This window comes from Abrus precatorius, unplaced genomic scaffold (genome assembly GCF_003935025.1).
Source record: "Abrus precatorius isolate BTA unplaced genomic scaffold, Abrus_2018 Scaffold0, whole genome shotgun sequence".
NCBI lineage: Eukaryota > Viridiplantae > Streptophyta > Magnoliopsida > Fabales > Fabaceae > Abrus > Abrus precatorius.
Genome location: NW_020874290.1, coordinates 2,896,527 through 2,919,426, shown reverse-complemented (window position 1 = coordinate 2,919,426; position 22,900 = coordinate 2,896,527). Strand labels below are relative to the sequence as shown.

At 35.2% G+C, this 22,900-nt stretch overlaps 1 protein-coding gene and 1 non-coding gene across 2 annotated transcripts; both read left to right on the top strand.

The window, feature by feature from the left end:
- The first annotated feature begins 11,355 nt into the window (after positions 1-11,355).
- On the top strand, positions 11,356-12,819 carry LOC113852030. Its single transcript, XM_027482292.1, has one exon. It carries the CDS (start codon positions 11,356-11,358, stop codon positions 12,817-12,819), a length of 1,464 nt encoding a protein of 487 aa, XP_027338093.1.
- Positions 12,820-21,620: 8,801 nt separating this feature from the next.
- On the top strand, positions 21,621-21,727 carry LOC113853584. Its single transcript, XR_003502665.1, has one exon. It is a non-coding gene; the product is annotated as a small nucleolar RNA R71 (small nucleolar RNA).
- Positions 21,728-22,900: the final 1,173 nt, after the last annotated feature.

Here is a 22,900-nt window from a genome sequence, read left to right as displayed (position 1 = left end):
ATGAATAGTAAAACTGCCTATGAATAGTACAAATCGTGTATGAACAGTAAAAATCGCGTATGTACAGTGACCGCTGCCGTCATCAGTGACACCATCCTGATGTCATGGCTGACGTCACATACGCATACAGTGCGTGTACAGTATACGTGCACAGTGTTTTCTGACATGAATAGTGCCCTGAACAGTGTTTCCAGCCTAAACAGTAAGGCGGTGAACACTGTTTCCGGCGGTGAACAGTAAATTTGAAAAAATTTCTATAAAAAGGGGGCTTCATACGAAATTTTCATTTCTTCATTCCTCTTCAAGTTTTTCAAAGGTTCTAAGGCCGTATACTACTATTTTCTCTCATATTAAACCCTCCTAAACTTAGATTTCTTGCCAGATCTGAGATTCTACGTCTATTCTGAAGGATTTGAAGTAAGTTTCTTTAAGTTTGAGGCTAGATTTACCGTTTATTTCTCTTCTTCTTCTCTTTCTCATAGAAGTTCATGGTGTTCTTAGGAGAAACTTTGTTCTAAAGCCAAATCTTCGGTGAATCTTGCTATAAAACAAGTAATATTCGGTAGATCTAGTGTGAATCATCGTTCTGAGGTAAGGGGAGTTTACTTTAACCTAAGAACTATGTTTTGAACGGTTTAATATGTTATTTCAAGATGTTTTGATATGATTTTGTTAGATCTTTTGAATAAAAGCTATTTTCTAAGTTGTAACTGCTGTTAAGTGATTTAAAATGTTGAGATTTTGGCTGATCTATTATAAACTTGCCTTAGCTGAACTGTTAAAATAATTTTGGCAGTGTGCATCATGCTAACATATATGTTTTGCATCATTATAGAGCCGAGTTACATGTTTAGGTGGGTAGACATGTAACGGTAAGTTCATGCTAAGCTGCTGTGCTGTGCTGTCTGGATCCAGATACCGGAATGGGTCACTCCCGGACCGGCTCAGTTCCTTCTGGATTACTTAGGCTGTGAAAGCAGTTGGAAACCGTTTTCATGCTGTGCATTAGATGGACTGGAAATGCATGGGGTTATTGCTGTGAGAAATATTTTGCTATACATATATGATTTTATTTTATTTTTGTAAGCTCACCCTTGCATTTCTTTCTATGTCGTTGTGTGCGTGTGTACTGCGATGATCGTACGATGGTACGTGAGCAGATGTAGCAGGTGTTGCATCTACTTCACAGACTGAGGGGCCAGTGAAGAAAGGTTAGAAGCTTGGGTTGAGTAATATTACATCAAAGTCCTTTTACCCTTATATTTTAAGACCTCATGTAGAGGGAGCTATATAGTATAATTTTGGGTATTTTGAATATTATGAACTAAATGTAATATTATGTTGTTCTGTTGGATATTTGTTGTAAGAAACTTTCTTTTATTTTAATTGAGAAGAGAATTTTGTACTTATATTCTCTATTATTTATTTATCTTAAATAAGTATGTGATGTACAAACAATGTTCTCGGTTCCTTACAAAAAGGGGTCGTGACAGATGGTTTAGAGAGGAATTAAGTTTGATGATTTGTTCTTTTATGGAGAGAAAAACTGAGAGAAAATAACTTTGTGTGCTTGAAAATTTATTCAATAATTTGATGGTTTAAAAGGAGTCTAAGATTGATTGAAATCTCTAATGGAGAGTGAGAAATTGAGAAGTAATAACCTTGGATGCTTGTGAGTCAATTTGACTAATTGATGGTTTAGAAGGATTTAAGTTTGATTAAAATTCCCTAGTGGAGAAAGAAAAACTGAGAGGAAAGAATCAAGTGAGTTAGAATTTAATTTGATTATTTGATGGTTTAGAAGGTGCTAGAGGTTGATGAAAATGGATGAAATAATTAGGATGAATTTAGATGGAAGAATTATATGGATTGAATGATGAGGTTGGACTAAATTAAAAGGATTAGACTTGTAAATATGAAAAGAATAGAATGAACCGAAAAGGAGGATATGACTAATGAAAGGATGGATTGCTTGGAGGAATGATGAACTATATGATTTGACTAAGCCATGATCTAAACGTCTAAATGCTGAAGTAAAATGTCCATGAGTATGAATTTATGAAACTATGAATTTATGATGAAAGATCTATTTTAAGCTATGAGTTCCTGAAACTATATTACTTTGAACTACTATGAACTCATTGAAATTGCTATGAAAACTCATGGATTCTATCTATCTATGCTACTAAATGAAACTCGTGGATTCTATCTATCTATGCTACTAAATGAAACTCATGGAATCTATCCATGCCACTATTATGAAACTCATGGAATCTATCCATGCTACTATGAAACTCACGGAATATATCCATGCTGCTACTATGAAACTCATGGAATCTCTCCATGTTGCTATATGAAACTCATGGAATCTATCCATGCCATTATGTGAAACTTATGGAATCTATCCATGCTACTAAGCCCTGTGATGGCTTCTATTCTACTGTGCCTTAGCCTCAAAGTGGCTACATGAAATGAGAAAACTATCAAAGAAAACAAAAAAATACTATTTCATGCAGCATACTATTATTTTGAATGACTTGGAGGCATTACCGCAGCACAGCTTGGAGGTGTTGTAGGTTCGGTCCCGAGTAGATCTACTGGGGTGGCAAAAAGGGGAATAGTCGACCTAAGTGGCAACAGTGATGCGCCCTTGTGGTCGGGTCATTGACGAATCCACATTTTATTGGATTTTTACTTGTTATTTTGATGTTTCTTAATAGAAAAAGTAAACTTAGGAAGTGTAAATAACATATAAACATCATTTTGGTCAAATATCATAGGTTTCTTAATTTTTGGTTAATTTACATTAATTTACATAGATATAATAATTGTGCAGGAATTTCTAGACTTTTTCCATGGATTTTTAGCATTTGAGAAAGTTTGATATGAAAGTGATCACTTTGGATCCCATAGTGAACACTATAGCAAGCTAAATCCAGAAGGGCAGACGAAAGTGATCACTATGAACCCATAGTAACAACTACAGAGGCCTATTTTGAGAAAGTGTTGCGCGTGTTTACTTTGGAACCATAGTAGACACTCTGGAGCAACCAAAGTTATCACTATGATACCAGAGTGACAACTCCAGAGAGGCCAAAAGCACCAGACTTGCTCATGGTTACTATGGAGTGAGAGTAACTACTATGGAACACTGCGCGTGATCACTATGATGCCAAAGTGATAACTCCAGAGAGGCCCAAATGACAAGACTTGCGCGTAACCACTATGGAGCAATAGTAACTACTATGGAGCACTGCGCGTTATCACTATGAAACCATAGTAGTTACTTTAGACAAAAATTATGCACTATAAATAGGATTTGAGAAATTAGGGTATGGAGTTTTTTACACACTTTTGGCTTCTTTTACCATTTTGGGGAACACTTGCAAAGCCTAGGGTGGCTGATGAATCCATATTTTTACTGATATTTTAGCATAATTCTAACACATTTGATAAGAAAAATATATGAAGAAAGCAGAAAAACTCAAAAAAAGAGAAGAAATTGAAGTTTTGTTTAAATTTATAGTTATTTTAGCAATTACAGAATTTTTGATTAGGAATTAAGTTTTTAATCTTGTTTTTGAAGGAATAGTTCGAGCAAGGTTCATGTGAATGGAGGCTTGATGACAAGGAAGAGGAAAGAAATAAGTCTGGACTCCAAAAACACAAGAACAAGAAAATGCAGAATGGGCATGATCACTATTGTTAATGAAAGTGATCGCTCCAGAGTTCAAAGAAAGAAGAAAGCCTGGGCGTTATCACTTTTATCAACAAAAGTGATAGTTCCAAAGAGGCAAAATATCAGGAAAGCCCCGCGTAACCACTATTGTCGTCAAAAGTGATCGTTCCAGAGAGTCTTCAACTTAGCGAGTTGCGCGTAGTCACTTTCATCTGTAAGAGTGATAACGCGCAACTACTTTGGCTCTGCGTTGACACTTTTTTTAGCAATAGTGATTATTCCAGAGAGCTTTCAATATCAGGAAAGTTGCGCGTAGCCACTTCTTCTCAGAAAAGTGTTAACGCGCAACCATAAACCTTCTGCGTAGCTACTATTTCTCGTAAAAGTGGTAACGCGCAAATCTGGGAAATTCTATAAATACCAGAAACAATCTGGAAATCAGGGATTCGGTTCATTTTCAATTTTATTAGTTAGATTCTCGTTGGAGGAAGTGAGAGAAAGGAGTGGGTAGTCGAATCTTGGAGCTTCACGAAGAGACATTGGAGTGGAGCACGTTGCAATGGCGATTCCAATTTTCTTCTTCTCTTCTTCTCTTTCTTTTCTTTTCTCTGCTGTCATGGTTGTGTAATTTGTTCATAGTTAGGGATTGTAGATCTGAAACGAACATGTTGAATTGATTTTGGATCTGAATTTCAAGCTTTGGAATAGATTGAGTGATTGATTCTGCATTTTACGTAGTAATTGAATGGAAATTTGATTAACTAATTTTAGAGGAACTCTTGTAAATGGAAATTGAAGTTGTTCTTCAGATCTGAACCAATCACCGAGATTATAGTTTTCTTAGGGATAAGAGACTTTGATCTTGCAATCTTCTGGTTTTTTACACTTAAAGTAACATTAAATTGAATCAGATCTAAGGAATTAGAATGACTTAATTGAATGTTAGGTTCATTGAGTTAAGGAATTAACCGCTGAATAATATAACATGAAACTGATTGTCATTCTTTCCAATTGCTTGCTAATTCAGAACCTTATTGATTAAACATTGGAGTTTTGGTGAAGCAATTCCCTAGCTATGGTTTCTCTCTCTGTTATCACATAATTGTTTGTTCATTGTTCTGTTTTCTGCAATTTCACTTTACTCCTAATTGTTTTGAATTGATGTTATTACATGTTACAACTTTTCTTCCGAATTTTCATGGATCAAATGGTTATAATTCTATGATGAGATGAGAAAACTATATGCATATTAACTCTCTCTCAGAGAAGGGAGATTATACTTGTATTTGTATGTATGAAGAAAAAAAAATGTTACCAGATTTTGGTGTTTTCTGAACTACTATCTTATAAAGTTTGATATTAGAGTTTTAGTAAATTAGGATGCTACATTACCACTATTACAAATAATAGTGATTGTTCCAGAACTGGGGTAAGAAGAATTAGTTGCACGTGATCACTATTTTTAAGCAAAGTGAATACGCACAAGTCTGGATAGAAGGAATAAGCTGTGCTTGATTACTATTGTTGAGAAAAGTGAACACACGTATGATCAAGGGACAAAACAAGTTGAGCGTTGTTACTTCTGTCAATAAAAGTGATTGTTCCAGAGAGCATTCTAGCAAAACAAGCTGCGCATGGCTCCTATTGTGAATATTACTGAACATGCGCATGATATTTGAGGCAATTCATCTCTACATTGTTACTTTTGTCAACAAAAGTGGTTGTTCCAGCTTTAAGATTACCAAAAAGCCTTCTGCATGCATACTTTATGTTATAAAAGTAACCACCACGCCAGAAAGGCGAAAAAATTATAAAAATGAGATTAGCTCATAATTTTGGTATCTTTTTCTCATTTTTTTCATTTCCATTCCATTTTCTTGTCTTGGGAGTCTAAGAGAGAGATTGGTCACGAACACCAAGCTTCATATCTTGAGGAATCAAATTGAAGATGATTCTCTGCTTATCTCCTTCTTCTCTTTCTTTCTCTTTTCACTTTGTATTGGCTTTCTAAACTTTTTCTACTTTTTGCACTTAGTAAATTGCTTCCAAATGTTGCAAACTCCAATTGAATTGTGTTAGACTCAATTAGTTATTGAATTGTGAAGTAATAATTGAGAAAAGTATTCCTTGAGGACAATACTTGGGACTCAATGTTACTTTTACAACTGTTGTTGCACTGTAAGTAAACTGACTAACAAGTATTAGAGTGTTGTTGTAGCAAGTTATAAAAAATCTTAGAATCAAATTGAGTTCTAAGTATCGTCCTCAGGGAATAAAGTTCTCAATTACCACTTCACAAGATCACAATTAGTTGAGCTTTACAAATTTCAGATGGATTTGGTATGAATGTGTCAAAAACAAAATTAGAAAGTCAAACAGAACAGTTAGCATAAAAGTATATAGTAAACAGATGTAGAAAGAGTAGCTAGGAAATTGTTTCACCAAAACTTCAACATTGAATCAATAAAGTTCTGAACTTTCAAGCATTTAGATGGAATGATAATCAGTTTCACGTTATATTAATCAAAGGACAATCCCTTGCCTCAATGAATCTAGCATCTAATCAAATCACTCTAATCCCTTAGATCTAATCCAATCAAATGCTGAATTAAGTTTGAGAAACCAAAAGATTGCAAGATTAAGATATCTTATCCCTAAGAAACCAATAACCTTGGTAATTAATTCAGATCTGAGAAACAAATTTAATTCCCATTGATAAAAGTTCCTCTATGATTAGTTGATCAAATTTCCATTCAATCACTACTTTAACAGCAGAATCAATCACTCAATCTAATCCAAAACTCAAAGTTCAGATCCAAAATCAATTCAACATTTCTATTTCAGATTCACAGTTGCTAACCACAAAGAGTTTAAGCAAACATTACAAAAAGAGAAGAGAAGAGAAGAGAAGAGAAGAAGAGAATGAACAAAGAAGAAACATCTTCAAGCCAATCTCCCATCTGATCCCTCAAGAAATGAAGCTTGGTGTTCGCCTTCAATCTCCCTCTCTGACTCTCTCAACAACAAAAACAAATGGAAAAATTAAAAAATAAACCAAAAATTCCCCTCTTTAAAATTCCTGAGCTAACTGTCTTTTATAGAATTCCTGCTCTGCTGGCGTGATCACTTTTGCCAGCAATAGTAATCATGCAGAGGCTAATTCTTCATTTCCACTTGCGCGTGTTCACTTTTGCTGAAAATAGTAGCCACGCAGAAGCTTCCCTTACTAATGTCATGCGCGTGTTCACTATTGCTGGAAATATTGAACACGTGATGAATCCACATTTTATAATGTTTTTACTTGTCTTTTTGTTTTTCTTAATAGAAAAATTAGACTTATACAGTGTAAATAGTACAAAAATTACATTTTGAGTAAAAATCATAGGTTTATTAATTTTTAGTTAATTTGCATTTAATTATATAGATATAGATTGCAATTTTAATTTTCTTAATAATTTTGCAGAGTCCCCAAGTTAATTTTTGAGAAATCTTGGCCCTTGGATGAAGGTTGGCTTCAAAGTAGCCACTTTAAGGAGCAAAAGTGGCAACTACAGCAAGTTTGGAAATTGAAGGACCCAAAGTAGCCACTATTGCCTCTCATAGTGACCACTCAGGGAGTTCCAGGACGCCGTTTGGGAAGCATTTCTGCGCGTGGACACTATTGGCTCTCATAGTGGCCACGCGCACCAGAGTAGCCACTTTCAGCACAAAAAGTGGCAACTCCAGAGAAGTGGTAAACCTTTCATCCTGTGCGTGGACACTCTTTTGGCTCAAAGTTGACACTTTCAAAGCAAAAAGTGGATACTTTATTTTATGGTGTAGTGATTACGCAGAAACTCTTCTTCATTTTATGGTTCTGGAGTGATCACTTTCACCAGCGAAAGTGATCACTCAGAGGCTGTTCTTCAATTATCAACTTCTTTCCTCCAATTTTTGCTACTTTTCTTCTATTTTTCCTTTGATCATCCAATCCTCATGAACTTAGCTCAGAATTCCCTACAAAAACATACTTGAATTGTCACTTTTACATAGAAAATCAATGAATTTTAAAATAACTATGTTTAAAAGTGACATGCAACATTTTATTATTTTTTAAAGGATTTTCTACTATTTCTAGCATGTTTTCTTTATTAATTGCACTAAAAACTATTGTAAAATACTAGTAAAATATGGATTCATCACTCAACTTTGATTCCAAAATTTTATAACTTGCTACAACTATACTAGTATACTTGCTAGTTAAATTTACTTTTAGTGCAAATTCTGAGAAAGTAACAAGAATCTAGGAGGTATTCTATCTTGTCTCATCGGACCACTTCCCTTGGTGTCCATAGTCTTGCCCTTGGAGTTGGCTTTAAAAATTCTGCACTTACTCACAAGGGTGGGCAAGTCGGTCAGCTAAAACACGCTGGCAGCAACACAAATCTCTAGCTTCAGATCATGCTCAAACTAAGCACATAAGTCTTCCTCTTCATCTTCATGCTGATAGTGAGGCCAATATTTCATCAGCTCTTGAAAATTTGTTGCGTATTCTCTCACTGTTATATTCCCTTGCTTTAAATCAAGGAACTTTCGAGCTTTCTGCTTCTTTAGATCCCGGAGAAAGTAGTTTTCTAGGAAACTCACCTTGAATGCTTCCCACTGAATATAAACACCTTCTCGTGGCAAAGTCTGACTGGCAAAGCTCCACCAGTCTTCTACCTTTCCACATAGCATGTATGTGGCATAAGTTACTGATGAACGAAAGATTTGTTGCAAATCCTCATCAAAATTTAAACAGAAATTAATGTAATACTAGGGTGCTAACCTAAGTCGTCTCCCATGAATCATTGAATAAGTGACCAAATATCAAACATGTAGTGTGCAGTATATTTAGAAAGCAAGTGAAAAGGGGGGTTTTGTGTGATTTCAAGCTCAATATAAAGAGCAAGAAACAAAAATTATAAAGTTCAATCAATAAAATATAGTAACCCCTAATTTATTCATATAGACTCTATCCTTATTCCTCTTAAGATTTAATATTCTTCATCTTCTCCCAGAATTAGGTTCATTTAACAAGAAAAAATCAACCTTATGTTTCCATACGAATTAAGCAATTCAATGGACTCCAATCCCTCATCCCAAGATCACGCAACCTTAGAAATAAACCCAGAATTAAACAATTCAAGTTTAGAATCTCATTACAACGAATTAGGGTTAATTAAGCAATGTCACCTTCATTCAACCATTAATTCAATTCAAGAGTTTGGGAAGAAGAAATTCATGATAGAAAAGGAATTATATTAACATTCAAAACCAAGGAATTCAAGAATCTAAGTGAACTCACTAGGGATTACAATAGGTTTAGCTCTCCATAAGGATAGGTGTCACAATTACAAAGTAAAAGTTAAGAGAAATCAATAACATCAATGTAAAAATCAAAGAGAAGTGATAGCATGCATTATTTGTGCACATTTTCAATCCTTTAGAGTGTGTAAATTACCTTTCATGTTCCCTTATTTCACAAATTATGGCATTTCCTAGTTAATTGGATGATAGGAACTAAATTTCAATTAATGTCTAAATTCTGTTTTCAGACCTGCACTCACTGTTTTGATCGTAACTTTTTCCACAGATGTCCGTTTGGTCTGATTCCAATTGCATTGGATTCCTCATTTTCTGGGCTAAAAACTTCATGTGCAGATCGTCCAAATTGAAGCTGTTTTCTATTTTCTATGAATTTTTGAAGTTAGGAAAATTGTGCAGGAATTTTTGTATTCGAATTTTGTTCTTGTAATTTCATTTCATTTGTATTAACATTTCATTAGCTTGTAATTTGGACTGTTTAATCACACTTGTGGGCCCTTCCTTTTAGTGTTGGATCTGATCATAAGTGGTGCCTATTAATATGTTAGAGGCTCCACTTTGAAAACGATTTTTTTTTTGTTTTTGTTTTGACACACTTTTAAAATTCGGTTTTGGCTCCTAAAATTCTCTCTCTTCTCTTGGTGTGACTTTTCATTTTCTTCTCTCTTCTTCTCTCTTCTTGACTTGGCTGAGCATTGGATTCAATGGAAGGCTAGGCTTCTTGGATTGATACACAAGGAATAGGGAATTGCAAGGAAGATTCAGAGTGGCTCCAAGTTTGAATTCTTTTTTCTCCTCTTCTCTTTCGTTTTTCAAGATATTGATAACGTTTGGGGATAGGAATTGAATTGAATTGCGATTGTAGTTTTATTTCATGAAATTGAATTAGATTGATAGATCTATTAGTCAAATTCGTAATCTAGTTTGTTAACAAATTCGATTGAATTAGTTAATGGATTAGATGTTCAAATTAGGGAAACAATGAAGGATGTTGTTTGCATGAACCTATGACTTGTGGATCAATTAATTCTCATTAGATTTCTTTTTTATTCCAGAATTTTATGCGTTTGACCAGATTATTCTTAAACTCTCAAAATTCCCCAATCTTTTGTTTCATTTTAACAATTCGGCAAAGAAGAATTAGATACAAACGTGTCCTCGAGAATTCGACCTTGGTAGACATTATTCTACAAATAATTGCGAAAACCTTGTGCATTTGATAAGTGTTCGACAAAGCTATATCAAATTTGGCGTCGTTGCCGGGGACACGTTGTAGCTTTTGATTCATTTTCGAGTTGTTAGTTGTGTAGCATTTCCGTTCTGTGTGTTGTATCAATTTTGATAGTTTCTGTGTTCAAGTGTTCTTCATTCTGTGAGAATTATATTCTGTACTTGTAATGCATTGATTTGCATTTGCATTTGATTTGGTTAATTCATGTTTTTGAGTGTGTGATTAAATCCAATAGCATTTTGTGTATGTTGTATTGTATGCATGCTGAAAACAGAAATCAGAAAAAAAAAAAAATAGAGGAGTAGTAGGAATTGTTGCTGTTTTGTTGTTCAATTGTGTTGTGTTTGATTGCATGTTCCATTATTCCATTATTATTCCATTGAGTTCAATTCGATTTGCATTTATTTGAGTGAGTGATTAGTTGCATTTTGGTTCAGTACTGTGTGCTGCCTGCAAAAACAGAGGACTAGTAGAAACTAAAAAAAACAGAGGAGAAGTAGAAATCGTGTTTGCCTTGCTGAATTGCACTATTCATTTACTATTCATCCACTATTCACTGATTTTGAAAAATTCCAAAAAAATAGTAAATGGTCGAATTTTGAGCTGAATTCTTGTGTCCACATTACATTTAGTGTATATTAGTGTGTAGAGTTGGTAGATTTGAAAAAGCTTTTGTACACAAGGAGATACATCTTGGTGGTGAAGAAAAATTTTGTGCAACTTAAAAGTGTCATAACTTTTGCTAGGAGTGTCAGAATTTTGTCCACCACACATGACTTTGGGGTAGAACAAAATTTCCCATTCACTGCAACCGCTCTGTCAGTTGAGGTTTCCCCGATTTTCAAAAATCGCCCGTTTTCTAAAAGTTTTTTATTTTTTTAGTGTTTATTGACCTATTTTTCTTGATTTTAGGCATCCAGTTGACCTAGTTGCCGTGCTCAAAAAAATCTGAAATTTTTTGTGGTGTCATCTTACATCAAAAATAGATTTATCATCAAGTTAGATTTCAATTTTCCCACCTCTGCTTGGTACTTTCTTTGTAAAGTAACATTATTCATGCATTGTTGTGCTTGCTGTTTTTGGATGTTTGTGATTTTGTATGACGAGGTCTAGGTCTAAGCATTTGTTTGACATTGATCCTGAGATAGATAGGACATATCATAGACTCCAGAGAGGTCAAAGTAGTGTGCATCATAGTAGTAGTGATAGGAGTCATAGTAGAGAGCATTGTAGACTTGATCTGAGCAATGATTCTTATTTTAGTGATTCTGAATTTGGTACTTCTATTTCTGATACATTGTCCACTCATTCTGATACCATGGCACATAATAATCACGAGAGAACACTTAAGGAGTTAGCTGCACCTGATGTTACCTACCAACCATTAGGCATTCAATATCTTGATATAGATGTTCCTTTTGAGCTTAAGTCTGGACTAATCCACCTTTTGCCTAAGTTTAATGGTAGTGCAGGTGAAGATCCTCACAAACACCTTAAGGAGTTTCATATAGTGTGCTCGACCATGAGGCCGCAGGGAGTTCCTGAAGATCATATCAAGCTGAAGGCTTTTCCTTTCTCACTGGATGGAGCAGCCAAGGATTGGTTGTATTACTTGCAGCCAGGGTCTGTCACATGCTGGATAGACATGAAGAGGATGTTTTTGCAGAAGTTCTTTCCTGCATCCAGAGCTGCAACTATAAGAACGGAGATAAGTGGCATCAGACAGATCTCCCAAGAGAGTTTGTATGAGTACTGGGAGAGGTTCAAGAAGTTGTGTGCCACCTGTCCACACCATCAGATTAGTGACCAATTACTCATTCAATACATTTATGAAGGCCTTGCTCCAATGGAGAGGAGTATGCTTGATGCAGCCAGTGGTGGAGCCTTGATGGATAAGACACCTAGTTCAGCAAGGGCTTTGATTGATAACATGGTAGAGAACTCTCAACAATTTAGCATAAGAGCCATGACACCTATGAGAGAGGTTCACAATGTCCATCAAACCAACCATATGCCAGCAGAGAATAGACTTGAGAGCAGAATAAAAGAGCTTACCACATTTGTGAGGCAGCTAGCTGTTGCCCAACAAGTTGCACCACAAAGGCCGAGAGATTGTCAAATATGTTCTTCCATTGAGCATGCTTCAGATTGTTGTCCTTTGCTTCAAGAGGGAAATCAACAAGCCTCTGTCCAAGGAGTTTTTAGCGGAAGACAAGATCAATATAGAGCTTCCAACTTCCAGCAACAACAAATGAGGCAGCAGCACCCCTACAGGTTTCAGTATCAATCTCATAACCCTGCATTTAATGATCATCCTAACATGAGATATGGTGCTTCTGAACAGCAACAGGGCACTGGACAAGCAAGTGGAGCTTATAGACCACCTCCTATGAGACAACAACAACAAAATTTTGAACCTTCATTGGAGGACCTGGTGAAGCAAATGGCAAAGAACAACCTGCAGTTCCAGCAAAATGTGAATGCTTCCATTCAAGACTTGCAGACTCAGATTGGTCAACTAGCTACCACTGTAAATCAGTTTAAGTCCCAAGGTTCTGGATAACTCCCTTCTCAACTAGAGATTAATCCTAGAAATGTGAGTGCTATTGTGTTAACGAGTGGGAAGGAGCTGTTGGATGGCCAGAAAAATAAGGAGATGCCATGTGATGTTTAGACTGAGATGCAGCAAGAAGACAAAGGAAAACAAGTTGCGGCTGCACCTTCTCAAAGTAATTCTAAAGTTGTGTATAAGCCACCTCTCCCTTTTCCCAATAGAGTGGCTAAGCCCAAACTAATAACAAATCTTGATAAGGAACTTTTGAAACCTTTAGAAGAGTAGAAGTGAACATTCCACTTCTAGATGCCATAAAACAGATTCCAAAATATGCAAAATTCCTCAAGGAGTTGTGCACCAACAAGAGGCGACTCAAGGGAGATGAGAGGATTAACATGGGCAGAAATGTGTCAGCCCTCATTCAACCAAACCTTCCAAAAAAATGCAAGGATCCTGGCACTTTTACAGTCCCATGTACCATAGGGAATTCCACCTTCAGCAATGCTTTACTTGATCTTGGTGCCTCCATCAATGTGATGCCTACATCAATATATAGGTCCTTGAACCTTGGTCCATTGAAGCCAACTGGTGTAGTCATTAAATTGGCAAATAGGAGTACCACACACCCTGCTCGAGTAGTGGAAGATGTCCTTGTAAGAGTGGATAAGTTGATATTTCCTGCAGATTTTTATATTCTGGACATGGCAGAAGAGTCTAGCATTCCCACATTGATCCTTGGTAGACCATTCCTTAAAACAACAAGGACAAAGATTGATGTGCATTCAGGAATTCTGTCCATGGAGTTTGGTGATCATGTTATGCGTTTTAATATTTTTGAGTCCATGAAACATCCTACAGAGTTGCATCGTGTATACCATGTAGAAATCATTGATTTATTAGTTGATGAATATTCTGATGCATTGATTGATGATTATTCTTGTACATGTACTGTTACTTTTACAACTACTGTTGCACTGAAAGTAAACTGACTAGCAAGTGTACTAGTGTTGTTGTAGCAAGTTATAAAAAACCTTAGAATCAAATTGAGTTCCAAGTATCGTCCTCAGGGAATAAAGTTCTCAATTACCACTTCACAAGATCACAATTAGTTGAGCTTTACAAATTTCAGATGGAATTGGTATGAATGTATCAAAAATGAAATTAGAAAGTAAAACAGAACAGTTAGTACAAAAGTATATAGTAAACAGATGTAGAAAGAGTAGTTAGGAAATTGTTTCACCAAAACTTCAACATTGAATCAATAAAGTTCTGAACTTTCAAGCATTTAGATGGAATGACAATCAGTTTCACGTTGTATTAATCAAAGGACAATCCCTTGCCTCAATGAATCTAGCATCTAATCAAATCACTCCAATCCCTTAGATCTAATCCAATCAAATGCTGCATTAAGTTTGAGAAACCAAAAGATTGCAAGATTAAGATATCTTATCCCTAAGAAACCAATAACCTTGGTAACTAATTCAGATCTGAGAAACAAATTCAATTCCCATTGATAAGAGTTCCTCTATGATTAGTTGATCAAATTTCCATTCAATCACTACTTTAACAGCAGAATCAATCACTCAATCCAATCCAAAACTCAAAGTTCAGATCCAAAATCAATTCAACATTTCAATTTCAGATTCACAATTCCTAACCACAAAGAGTTTAGGCAAACATTACAAAAAGAGAAGAGAAGAGAAAAGGAGAAGAGAATGAACAAAGAAGAAACATCTTCAAGCCAATCTCCAATCTGATCCCTCAAGAAATGAAGCTTGGTGTTCGTCCTCAATCTCCCTCTCTGACTCTCTCAACAACAAAAACAAATGGAAAATGAAAAATGAACAAAAAACTGCAAAATTCTTGATCTAACTGCCTTTTATAGAATTCCCGCTCTGCTGGCGTGATCACTTTTTCCAGCAATAGTAATCATGTAGAGGCTAATTCTTCATTTCCACTTGCACGTGTTCACTTTTGCTGGTGATAGTAGCCACGCGCACTTCAAAGTGTTCACTTTTGTTGAAAATAGTAGGCACGCAGAAGCTTCCTTTGCTAATGTCATGCGCGTGTTCACTTCTGCTGGAAATAGTGAACACGCAGAAGCTGCTTTCTTGCGCGTGTTCACTTCTGCTGGAAATATTGAACACGCAGAAGCTGCTTTCTTGCGCGTGTTCACTTTTGCTGGTAATAGTGAACACGCGCAACTACTCTTCTTGGAGGACTCTCTGGAACGATCACTTTTGCCAGCAAAAGTGATTACGCAGAAGCTCTTCTCCATTTTATGGTTCTGGAGTGATCACTTTCATCAGCGAAAGTGATCACTCAGAGGCTGTTCTTCAATTATCAACTTCTTTCCTCCAATTTTTTCTACTTTTCTTCTATTTTTCCTTTGATCATCCAATCCTCATGAACTTAGCTCAGAATTCCCTACAAAGGCATACTTGAAATGTCACTTTTTACATAGAAAATCAATGAATTTTAAAATAACTATGTTTAAAAGTGACATACAACATTTTATTAATTTTTTAAGGGTTTTCTACTATTTCTAGCATGTTTTCTTTATTAATTGCACTAAAAACTATTGTAAAATACTAGTAAAATATAGATTCGTCACTACCCCAAACTTGAATTTTTACTTGTCCTCAAGCAAATTAGAACATATCAAGTGTGTAAATTCTTATTAATTGGAATCCAATAACTTTTTACATTTTTCAGAAAAATTCAGATTAAGAATCTATTTTACTTCAATGCATTCTAATTGTTTTCTCACTAAGTCATTCACCAATTCTTCATCATGATAGTCACACTTGACTTATCTGTTTGCTACACAATCTCATTCATTTCAATCAAGCAAATCATTAAAGCTACATGCAAACAGAGTTGAGAAACATTATCACAGCTCTTAGAAAGTGTTTCTCTAACTCAATCAGTGTTTAAGCTTGTGTTTGCTCTCATCATCACCAAATTCATCAAACTCTGCCATAAGCTTGACTATATTCTCTACCTCCTTTGCAAATTTACAATTAATCACATATCAAGAGGACTTTTTAGGTAATATTAAGGCTCAAGGACAGGTATGATTTCAATGAATTCAGGATATAATTGCAGCTAATTTCAAACAGAAAAAGATGCAAATTGAGTATATAAGCTTTTAAACTTAGTAAGGGCTGCATCAATTGTTTCTATTCTTAATCAAATTTCAATCACAGTTTAAATTTTTGCAGAATTATCTACCAATTTCCTTTTCCTTTTTGATTTGCTGATTTCTTTTTATTTCTTTTTCATTTTTCTATTTTTACTTGCAGCTTGTTACTTCTTTTTCATATTTTCTCTGCATGACTTTTTCTAACTTTCTTAATTCATTTCAATCCTTTCTACCCCAAACTTAGAACATTGCTTGTCCTCAAGTAATGCACTAGAAACATGATGTTACCCCAAACTTAGTTTTAAAACTTATCTTTGATTCAACTCAATTTGCCTCTTTTCTATTTGAATAGGTAAAATGGTTTTTCTAGAAAAGCTTGTATTGAGGTTAATCAAAGAAAGGCTATCAGCTTAAAGGGGCTAACTAGGACATTCAAGAATGAAAGGCAGTCTATTTGGCTCACTAGGTAAATCTGAATAATGGCCTCCATCCTTTATGTGATTAGTGCAAAACAGCATATTCAGTTAAGAAACAAAGCAAGTTCTAGAGAGTGAATCAGAATTTGAGATCAGTCACACATCAATGAATGAAAAGGTTCAAGTCTCACCAAGGAAGTAAATGGATAATATTTATCAATTCGGTTCACTATTTACTTCAAGAATTTGCATGAATAAAATGGCAAGACTGCTTTATTTTTTAAAAATACAAGTATGACAATCATGTTAAGAATGAGAAAAACAACTTATGTAATTCAACAATCAGAATTTCAACAGGTGAAAATCAGGTTTATTTATCAAGAAAACAAAATCTAATGCAGTTTAATATTTTTCTAACTTGTGAAAATTTTATACAAAATGTAAGCTGTACACATGAAAATAGAGGTACAGAATTAAACCCCCCTTTCATGGTAGCTGTGCATATTTCAATCATTCCATACGCTCCTTATTCAGAGTTTGAGAGCATGGTTTGCACAAAAACATCACAAGTTGTTCATTAATTTTCAGATAAAAAACTCAATAAAATTCAAAGCTAGTAGATATTTAAAACAGAATTGTTCATAACCAAAATAAAACTAAAATGTAATTACAACACTCAAAAGTCTGAAATTCTTATTACAATCTTTTTACAAAAATTAAACTAATGACAGAAATTTAAATTCCTAATCTACTCTTCATCTTCATCCTCATCCTCATCTTCCAAATCATCCTCTTCTTCATCATCTTCTTCCTCTTCTGCAGTAGCTGCTGGTGGAGGGAAATGAGTTCTGTAGATGGGGAGGTCTTTGAAGACAGTTGAGCTCAGGCATTGGGCATTCTCTGCTTGACCAATCTTTTCTTGAGTTACTGACTACTTTCTCTAATATCTTCTTGATTTCTCTGTTTGAAATTTCCACTTGTTTGATAAGGAGTTGCTACTCTGTGTTTTACTCCATACTTATCCAGAACATTATCAAGGTATTTATTGCATAAGTGTGATCCTCCATCACTAATCAGAATTCTTGGCACTCCAAATCTTGAAAAAATGTTTTTCTTTATAAAGGAAATCACCACTTTGGCTTCGTTTGTTTTGGTTGGTATAGCTTCCACCCATTTAGACACATAATCCACTGCCACAAGTATGTATTCATGAGAAAAAGAAGTTGGAAAGGGTCCCATAAAGTCTATTCCCCATACATCAAACAGTTCCACCTCCAAGATATTGTTCAAAGGCATCTCATGTCTTCTAGAAATGTTACCAACTCTTTGGCATTTATCACAGTTTTCTACATAAATCTTTGCATCTCTGAACAATGTAGGCCAGAAAAATCCAGCTTGTAATACTTTGGCAGTTGTTCTTGATCCATCATGATGGCCTCCATAATCTGAATTGTGGCAATGCCATAGGATATTAGCTTGTTCTTTCTGTGAAATACATCTTCTCAAAATGCCATCTACTCCAATTTTGAATAGATGAGGATCTTCCTAAATATAGAACTTGCTGTCATGAAGAAATTTCTTTCTTTGCTGCCAATTCATTCTCTTTGGAATGTGTTGAATGTACTTAAAATTCGCTATATCAGCAAACCAAGGTACTTCATCCACAGTTAGCAGCTTTTCATCAGGAAATTCTTCATTAATATCCAAGTAATCTGATGACATTGTATCCATGGAATTTTGGATAGATGGTCTGCAACACCATTCTCTTTTCCTTTCTTATCTCGAATTTCTAACTCAAATTCTTGAAGTAGTAGAATCCATCTCAGCAGTCTTGGTTTAGCATCCTGCTTAGAAAACAAATATTTCAGAGCAGCATGGTCAGTATATACCACAACCTTGGACCGTACTAAATAAGACCTGAATTTATCAAAAGCAAATACTATAGCAAGCAACTCTTTTTCAGTGGTTGTGTAATTAATCTGTGCAGAGTTTAGGACTCTACTAGCATAGTAAATCACATGTAGTCTTTTATCTTTTCTTTGTCCTAATACAGCACCCACTGCATTGTCACTTGCATCACACATTAGCTCAAATGGTATAGTCCAGTCAGGTTTAACAAGAATTGGAGCATAGATCAGTTTTTCTTTTAAGATAGTAAAAGCATGCATACAAGATTCATCAAATACAAATGCTGCATCCTTTACAAGCAAGTCACTCAGAGGTTTGGCAATTTTAGAAAAATCTTTAATGAACCTCCTATAAAACCCAGCATGGCCTAAGAAACTTCTAATTCCTTTCACATTCACAGGTGGAGGTAATTTACTAATCACTTCTATTTTAGCTTGATCAACCTCCATCCCTCTAATTGAAATTTTATGGCCAAGTACTATTCCTTCTTGCACCATAAAGTGACATTTCTCCCAATTTAACACCAAGTTGGTGTCTTGACATCTCTGCAAAACAATGGACAAGTTAGATAAACAATCATCAAATGAATTCCCAAAAACAGAAAAATCGTCCATGAATACCTCAATTATTTTCTCAACCAAGTCAGAAAAAATAGCTAACATGCACCTTTGAAATGTAGTTGGAGCATTACACAGCCCAAAAGGCATTCTTCTATATGCAAATATTCCAAAGGGACAAGTAAAAGCAGTTTTTTCTTGATCAATTAGATCTACAGCAATTTGGTTATAGCCAGAATATCCATCTAAAAAGCAGTAGAATGCATGTCCAGCTAACCTTTCTAGCATTTGGTCTGCAAAAGGTAGAGGAAAATGATCTTTTCTGGTTGCATCATTCAGCTTTCTATAATCTATACACATCCTCCATCCTGTGACAGTCCTTGTGGGTATCAACTCATTCTTTTCATTTGGTACTACAGTCATTCCACCCTTTTTAGGTACCACTTGCACAGGACTTACCCAATTGCTGTCTGAAATAGGATATATGATCCCTACATCTAATAGTTTAATGACTTCTTTCCTTACCACTTCCTTCATGGCAGGGTTTAATCTTCTTTGAGGCTGCATAACTAGTTTAAAATTTTCTTCAAATAAAATTCTGTGCTTACAAAAGGATGGATTTATACCTTTCAAATCTGAGATGTTCCACCCTATTGCTGATTTATGGGTTCTCAAAATTCTCAGCAACTTCTCCTCCTCTTCTTCCTTGAGTTCATTACTTATGATAACTGGATTTTCATGTTTATGATCTAAGAATGCATATCTCAAGTGAGATGGAAGTTGCTTTAATTCCAGCTTCTGACTTTTCTCTTCTTCTCCTTCATTTTTCAACTCCTCTTTGATTGATTCTTCTGCAGGTATTAAAATAGGTAGAGTTTCCAATTGCTGCTCCATTTCAAATATGTTTTCATCTTCAAAATGCAGAGATTTAGTATTTCCTGCAGCTATGGTTTCTCTCAACACAGAAATTTCGTCAAATCCATTTAAAGAATAAGGAGTGATCATAGAATCCAATGTATATACTCTCATACATGTGTTATCATCAATTGGATATTTCAAAGCTTCAAATACATTAAATATTACCTTTTCCTCTTGAACTCTAAGCATTAACTCTCCTTTTTGCACATCAATGAGAGCTCGTCTAGTTGCAAGGAAAGATCTGCCCAAGATTAATGGTATGTTTGCATCTACCTCCATGTCCAATATGACAAAATCTGCAGGAAAAATAAATTTGTCAACCTTAACCAACAAATCCTCTACTACTCCATATGGATAAGTATATGATCTATCAGCTAATTGGAATGTAATGTTGGTTGGTTTCACTTCCTCTATCCCCAATTTCTTCATAATGGCTAATGGCATCAGATTAATGCTTGCCCCCAAATCACATAATGCTTTTCCCACAGTACAATTTCCTATTTCACAAGGTATGCTAAAGGATCCTGGGTCTTTTAATTTTTGAGGAAGTTTTCTTCTAAGAATAGCACTGCACTCCTCTGTCAAGAGTACCGTCTTATCATGTTCTAACTTCCTTTTCTTGGAGAGTAGTTTCTTCATGAATTTTGCATAAGATGGCATTTGCTCCAAAGCTTCAGCAAATGGAATGTTAATTTGCAGCTTTTTGAACACATTTAGAAACCTCTCAAACTGCTCCTCTTGCTTAGGATTCTGCACTCTTTGAGGATAAGGCAGTCTCTTATATTTTTCTGGATCAATTGGCCTGTAAGTGTCCTCAAATAATTGCTTCTTTGTCTTTCTTTCAGGACTTTTATGAACTTCTTCATTCTTTTCTGAATGTTCTCTCTTTAGTACCTTGAAGTTTCCTTGCTGCAATTCTTCTTTTAAATTTCTTTCCTCTGCTGCATTTTCTACTTGCTTTTCTGCTGCAACATTATTCAGTTTCTTTTCAGCTGGTTTTGGACTGGCTACAACAGCTCCACTTCTTGTAACTATAGCTTGACATTGTTCCTTTGGATTCACCACTGTGTTACTTAGAAATCTTCCTTCATCTCTGCTTGTTAATTGTTCAGTCAGCTGTCCAATTTGAGTTTCTAACTTCTTCATAGAAGCTTCTTGATTCTTGATGCTGGATTGAGTAACTTTCATGAATTGTAACATTGTTTCCTCAATCTCGTTCATTCTTTCACTCATTGGTCTAGCTGAATGTTGACTCCTTTGAGGTTGAGTAGAAGAATTTCCTTGAAAGTACTGCTTTTGTTAGTGATTTCCTGCATTTGAAAATGGAAGAGATGTATTAGTGCTTTTCATTGCATAATTTTGAGGATTCCAATTATAAAATTGTTGATCCCTATTATTAGAATACTGAAATCTAGGAGGAAATGATTGTTGAGGATAAGATTGTTGCTGTCTTTGATAATTCCCCATATAATTGACTTGCTCTTGTGGTTCAGGGGTAGGTACATCACATGCACCATTAGCATGATTCCCTCCACAAAAATCGCATGTCAACTGACTTGTTACCACATTTCCAGTCTGCAAATTATTAATCTGCTGAGTTAAAGCTGCTATTTGATCAGAAAATAATTGGTTCTACAGCTAATTCTGTGCAAGAAAAGTTTCATCATCTTTGCCTCGTATTCATTGCCTCTTCTTGTATTCCTCAAGTTGGAATTCTGATACATGGATGAAGCCATCATCTCAATGATTCTTTGGGCTTCTTCCAAGGATTTCATGCTTAAAGATCCTCCTGCAGCTGCATCAATCATAGTTCTAGTTACTACATTCATTCCATTATAAAAAGTTTCCAGCTGCATCCATTCTGGAATACAATGATGTGGACATCTTCTCAGCAACTCTTTATATCTTTCCCATGCTTCATAAAGTGATTCTCCTTCCTGCTGCACAAAAGATGTTATTTCTCCTCTCAGCTTAGCAGCTTTTAAGGGAGGAAAATATTTTGTTAGAAATTTATTCACAAGTTCAGTCCATGTGGTGATACTTCCCTGAGGCTGTGCTTGTAACCAACATTTGGCTTTGTCTCTTAAAGAAAATGGAAATAGCCTCAGTCTTATAGCATCTTTACTTACTCCATTCATCCTTATAGTATCACACAACTGTAGAAAATTAGAAATATGCAGATTAGGATCATCAGAAATTCCACTAGAAAATTGGTCCTGCTGCACTAGGTGAAGTAAGGCTGGTTTTATCTCAAAATGATTGGCTTGAATGGTTGGTCTAACAATTGAAGAATTATAGCCTTGCATATCTAGAATTGCATAGTGTTCTCATTCTCTGTTGTTCTGTCATTTCAACTTTTGGAGTTGGTTGTCTAAAAGGTGAATGTTTCCTATTTGCAAAAGGAGTGACTTGAAATTCTGGAGAATGTATAACCTCTAGATCACTGTCACTTCCTACAGATCTCTCTGCTCTAGTCTCTTTTCTTAATCTCCTAAGAGTTCTATCAATGTCAGGATCAAAGACAAGAGTAGATTTATTTTTGTTTTTCCCACGCATATACAACTAAATACAAATATAGTATAATGAAAACAAAAAACTGCACATGTAATGTAATATTTGCAGAAAATTTAAAGAAACAAATGCTTAATCTAGTTATTTTCCTCTTACTAATGATATTGAAACAAATTATTCCCTGGCAACGGCGCCAAAAACTTGTTACTTTTACAACTGCTGTTGCACTGAAAGTAAACTGACTAGCAAGTGTACTAGTGTTGTTGTAGCAAGTTATAAAAAACCTTAGAATCAAATTGAGTTCCAAGTATCGTCCTCAGGGAATAAAGTTCTCAATTATCACTTCACAAGATCACAATTAGTTGAGCTTTACAAATTTCAGATGGAATTGGTATGAATGTATCAAAAATGAAATTAGAAAGTAAAACAGAACAGTTAGTACAAAAGTATATAGTAAACAGATGTAGAAAGAGTAGTTAGGAAATTGTTTCACCAAAACTTCAACATTGAATCAATAAAGTTCTGAACTTTCAAGCATTTACATGGAATGACAATCAGTTTCACGTTGTATTAATCAAAGGACAATCCCTTGCCTCAATGAATCTAGCATCTAATCAAATCACTCCAATCCCTTA

Coding starts and splice junctions, on each gene's coding strand:
- LOC113852030 (XM_027482292.1), top strand. CDS start 11,356: ATGACGAGGTCTAGGTCTAAGCATTTGTTTGACATTGATCCTGAGATA.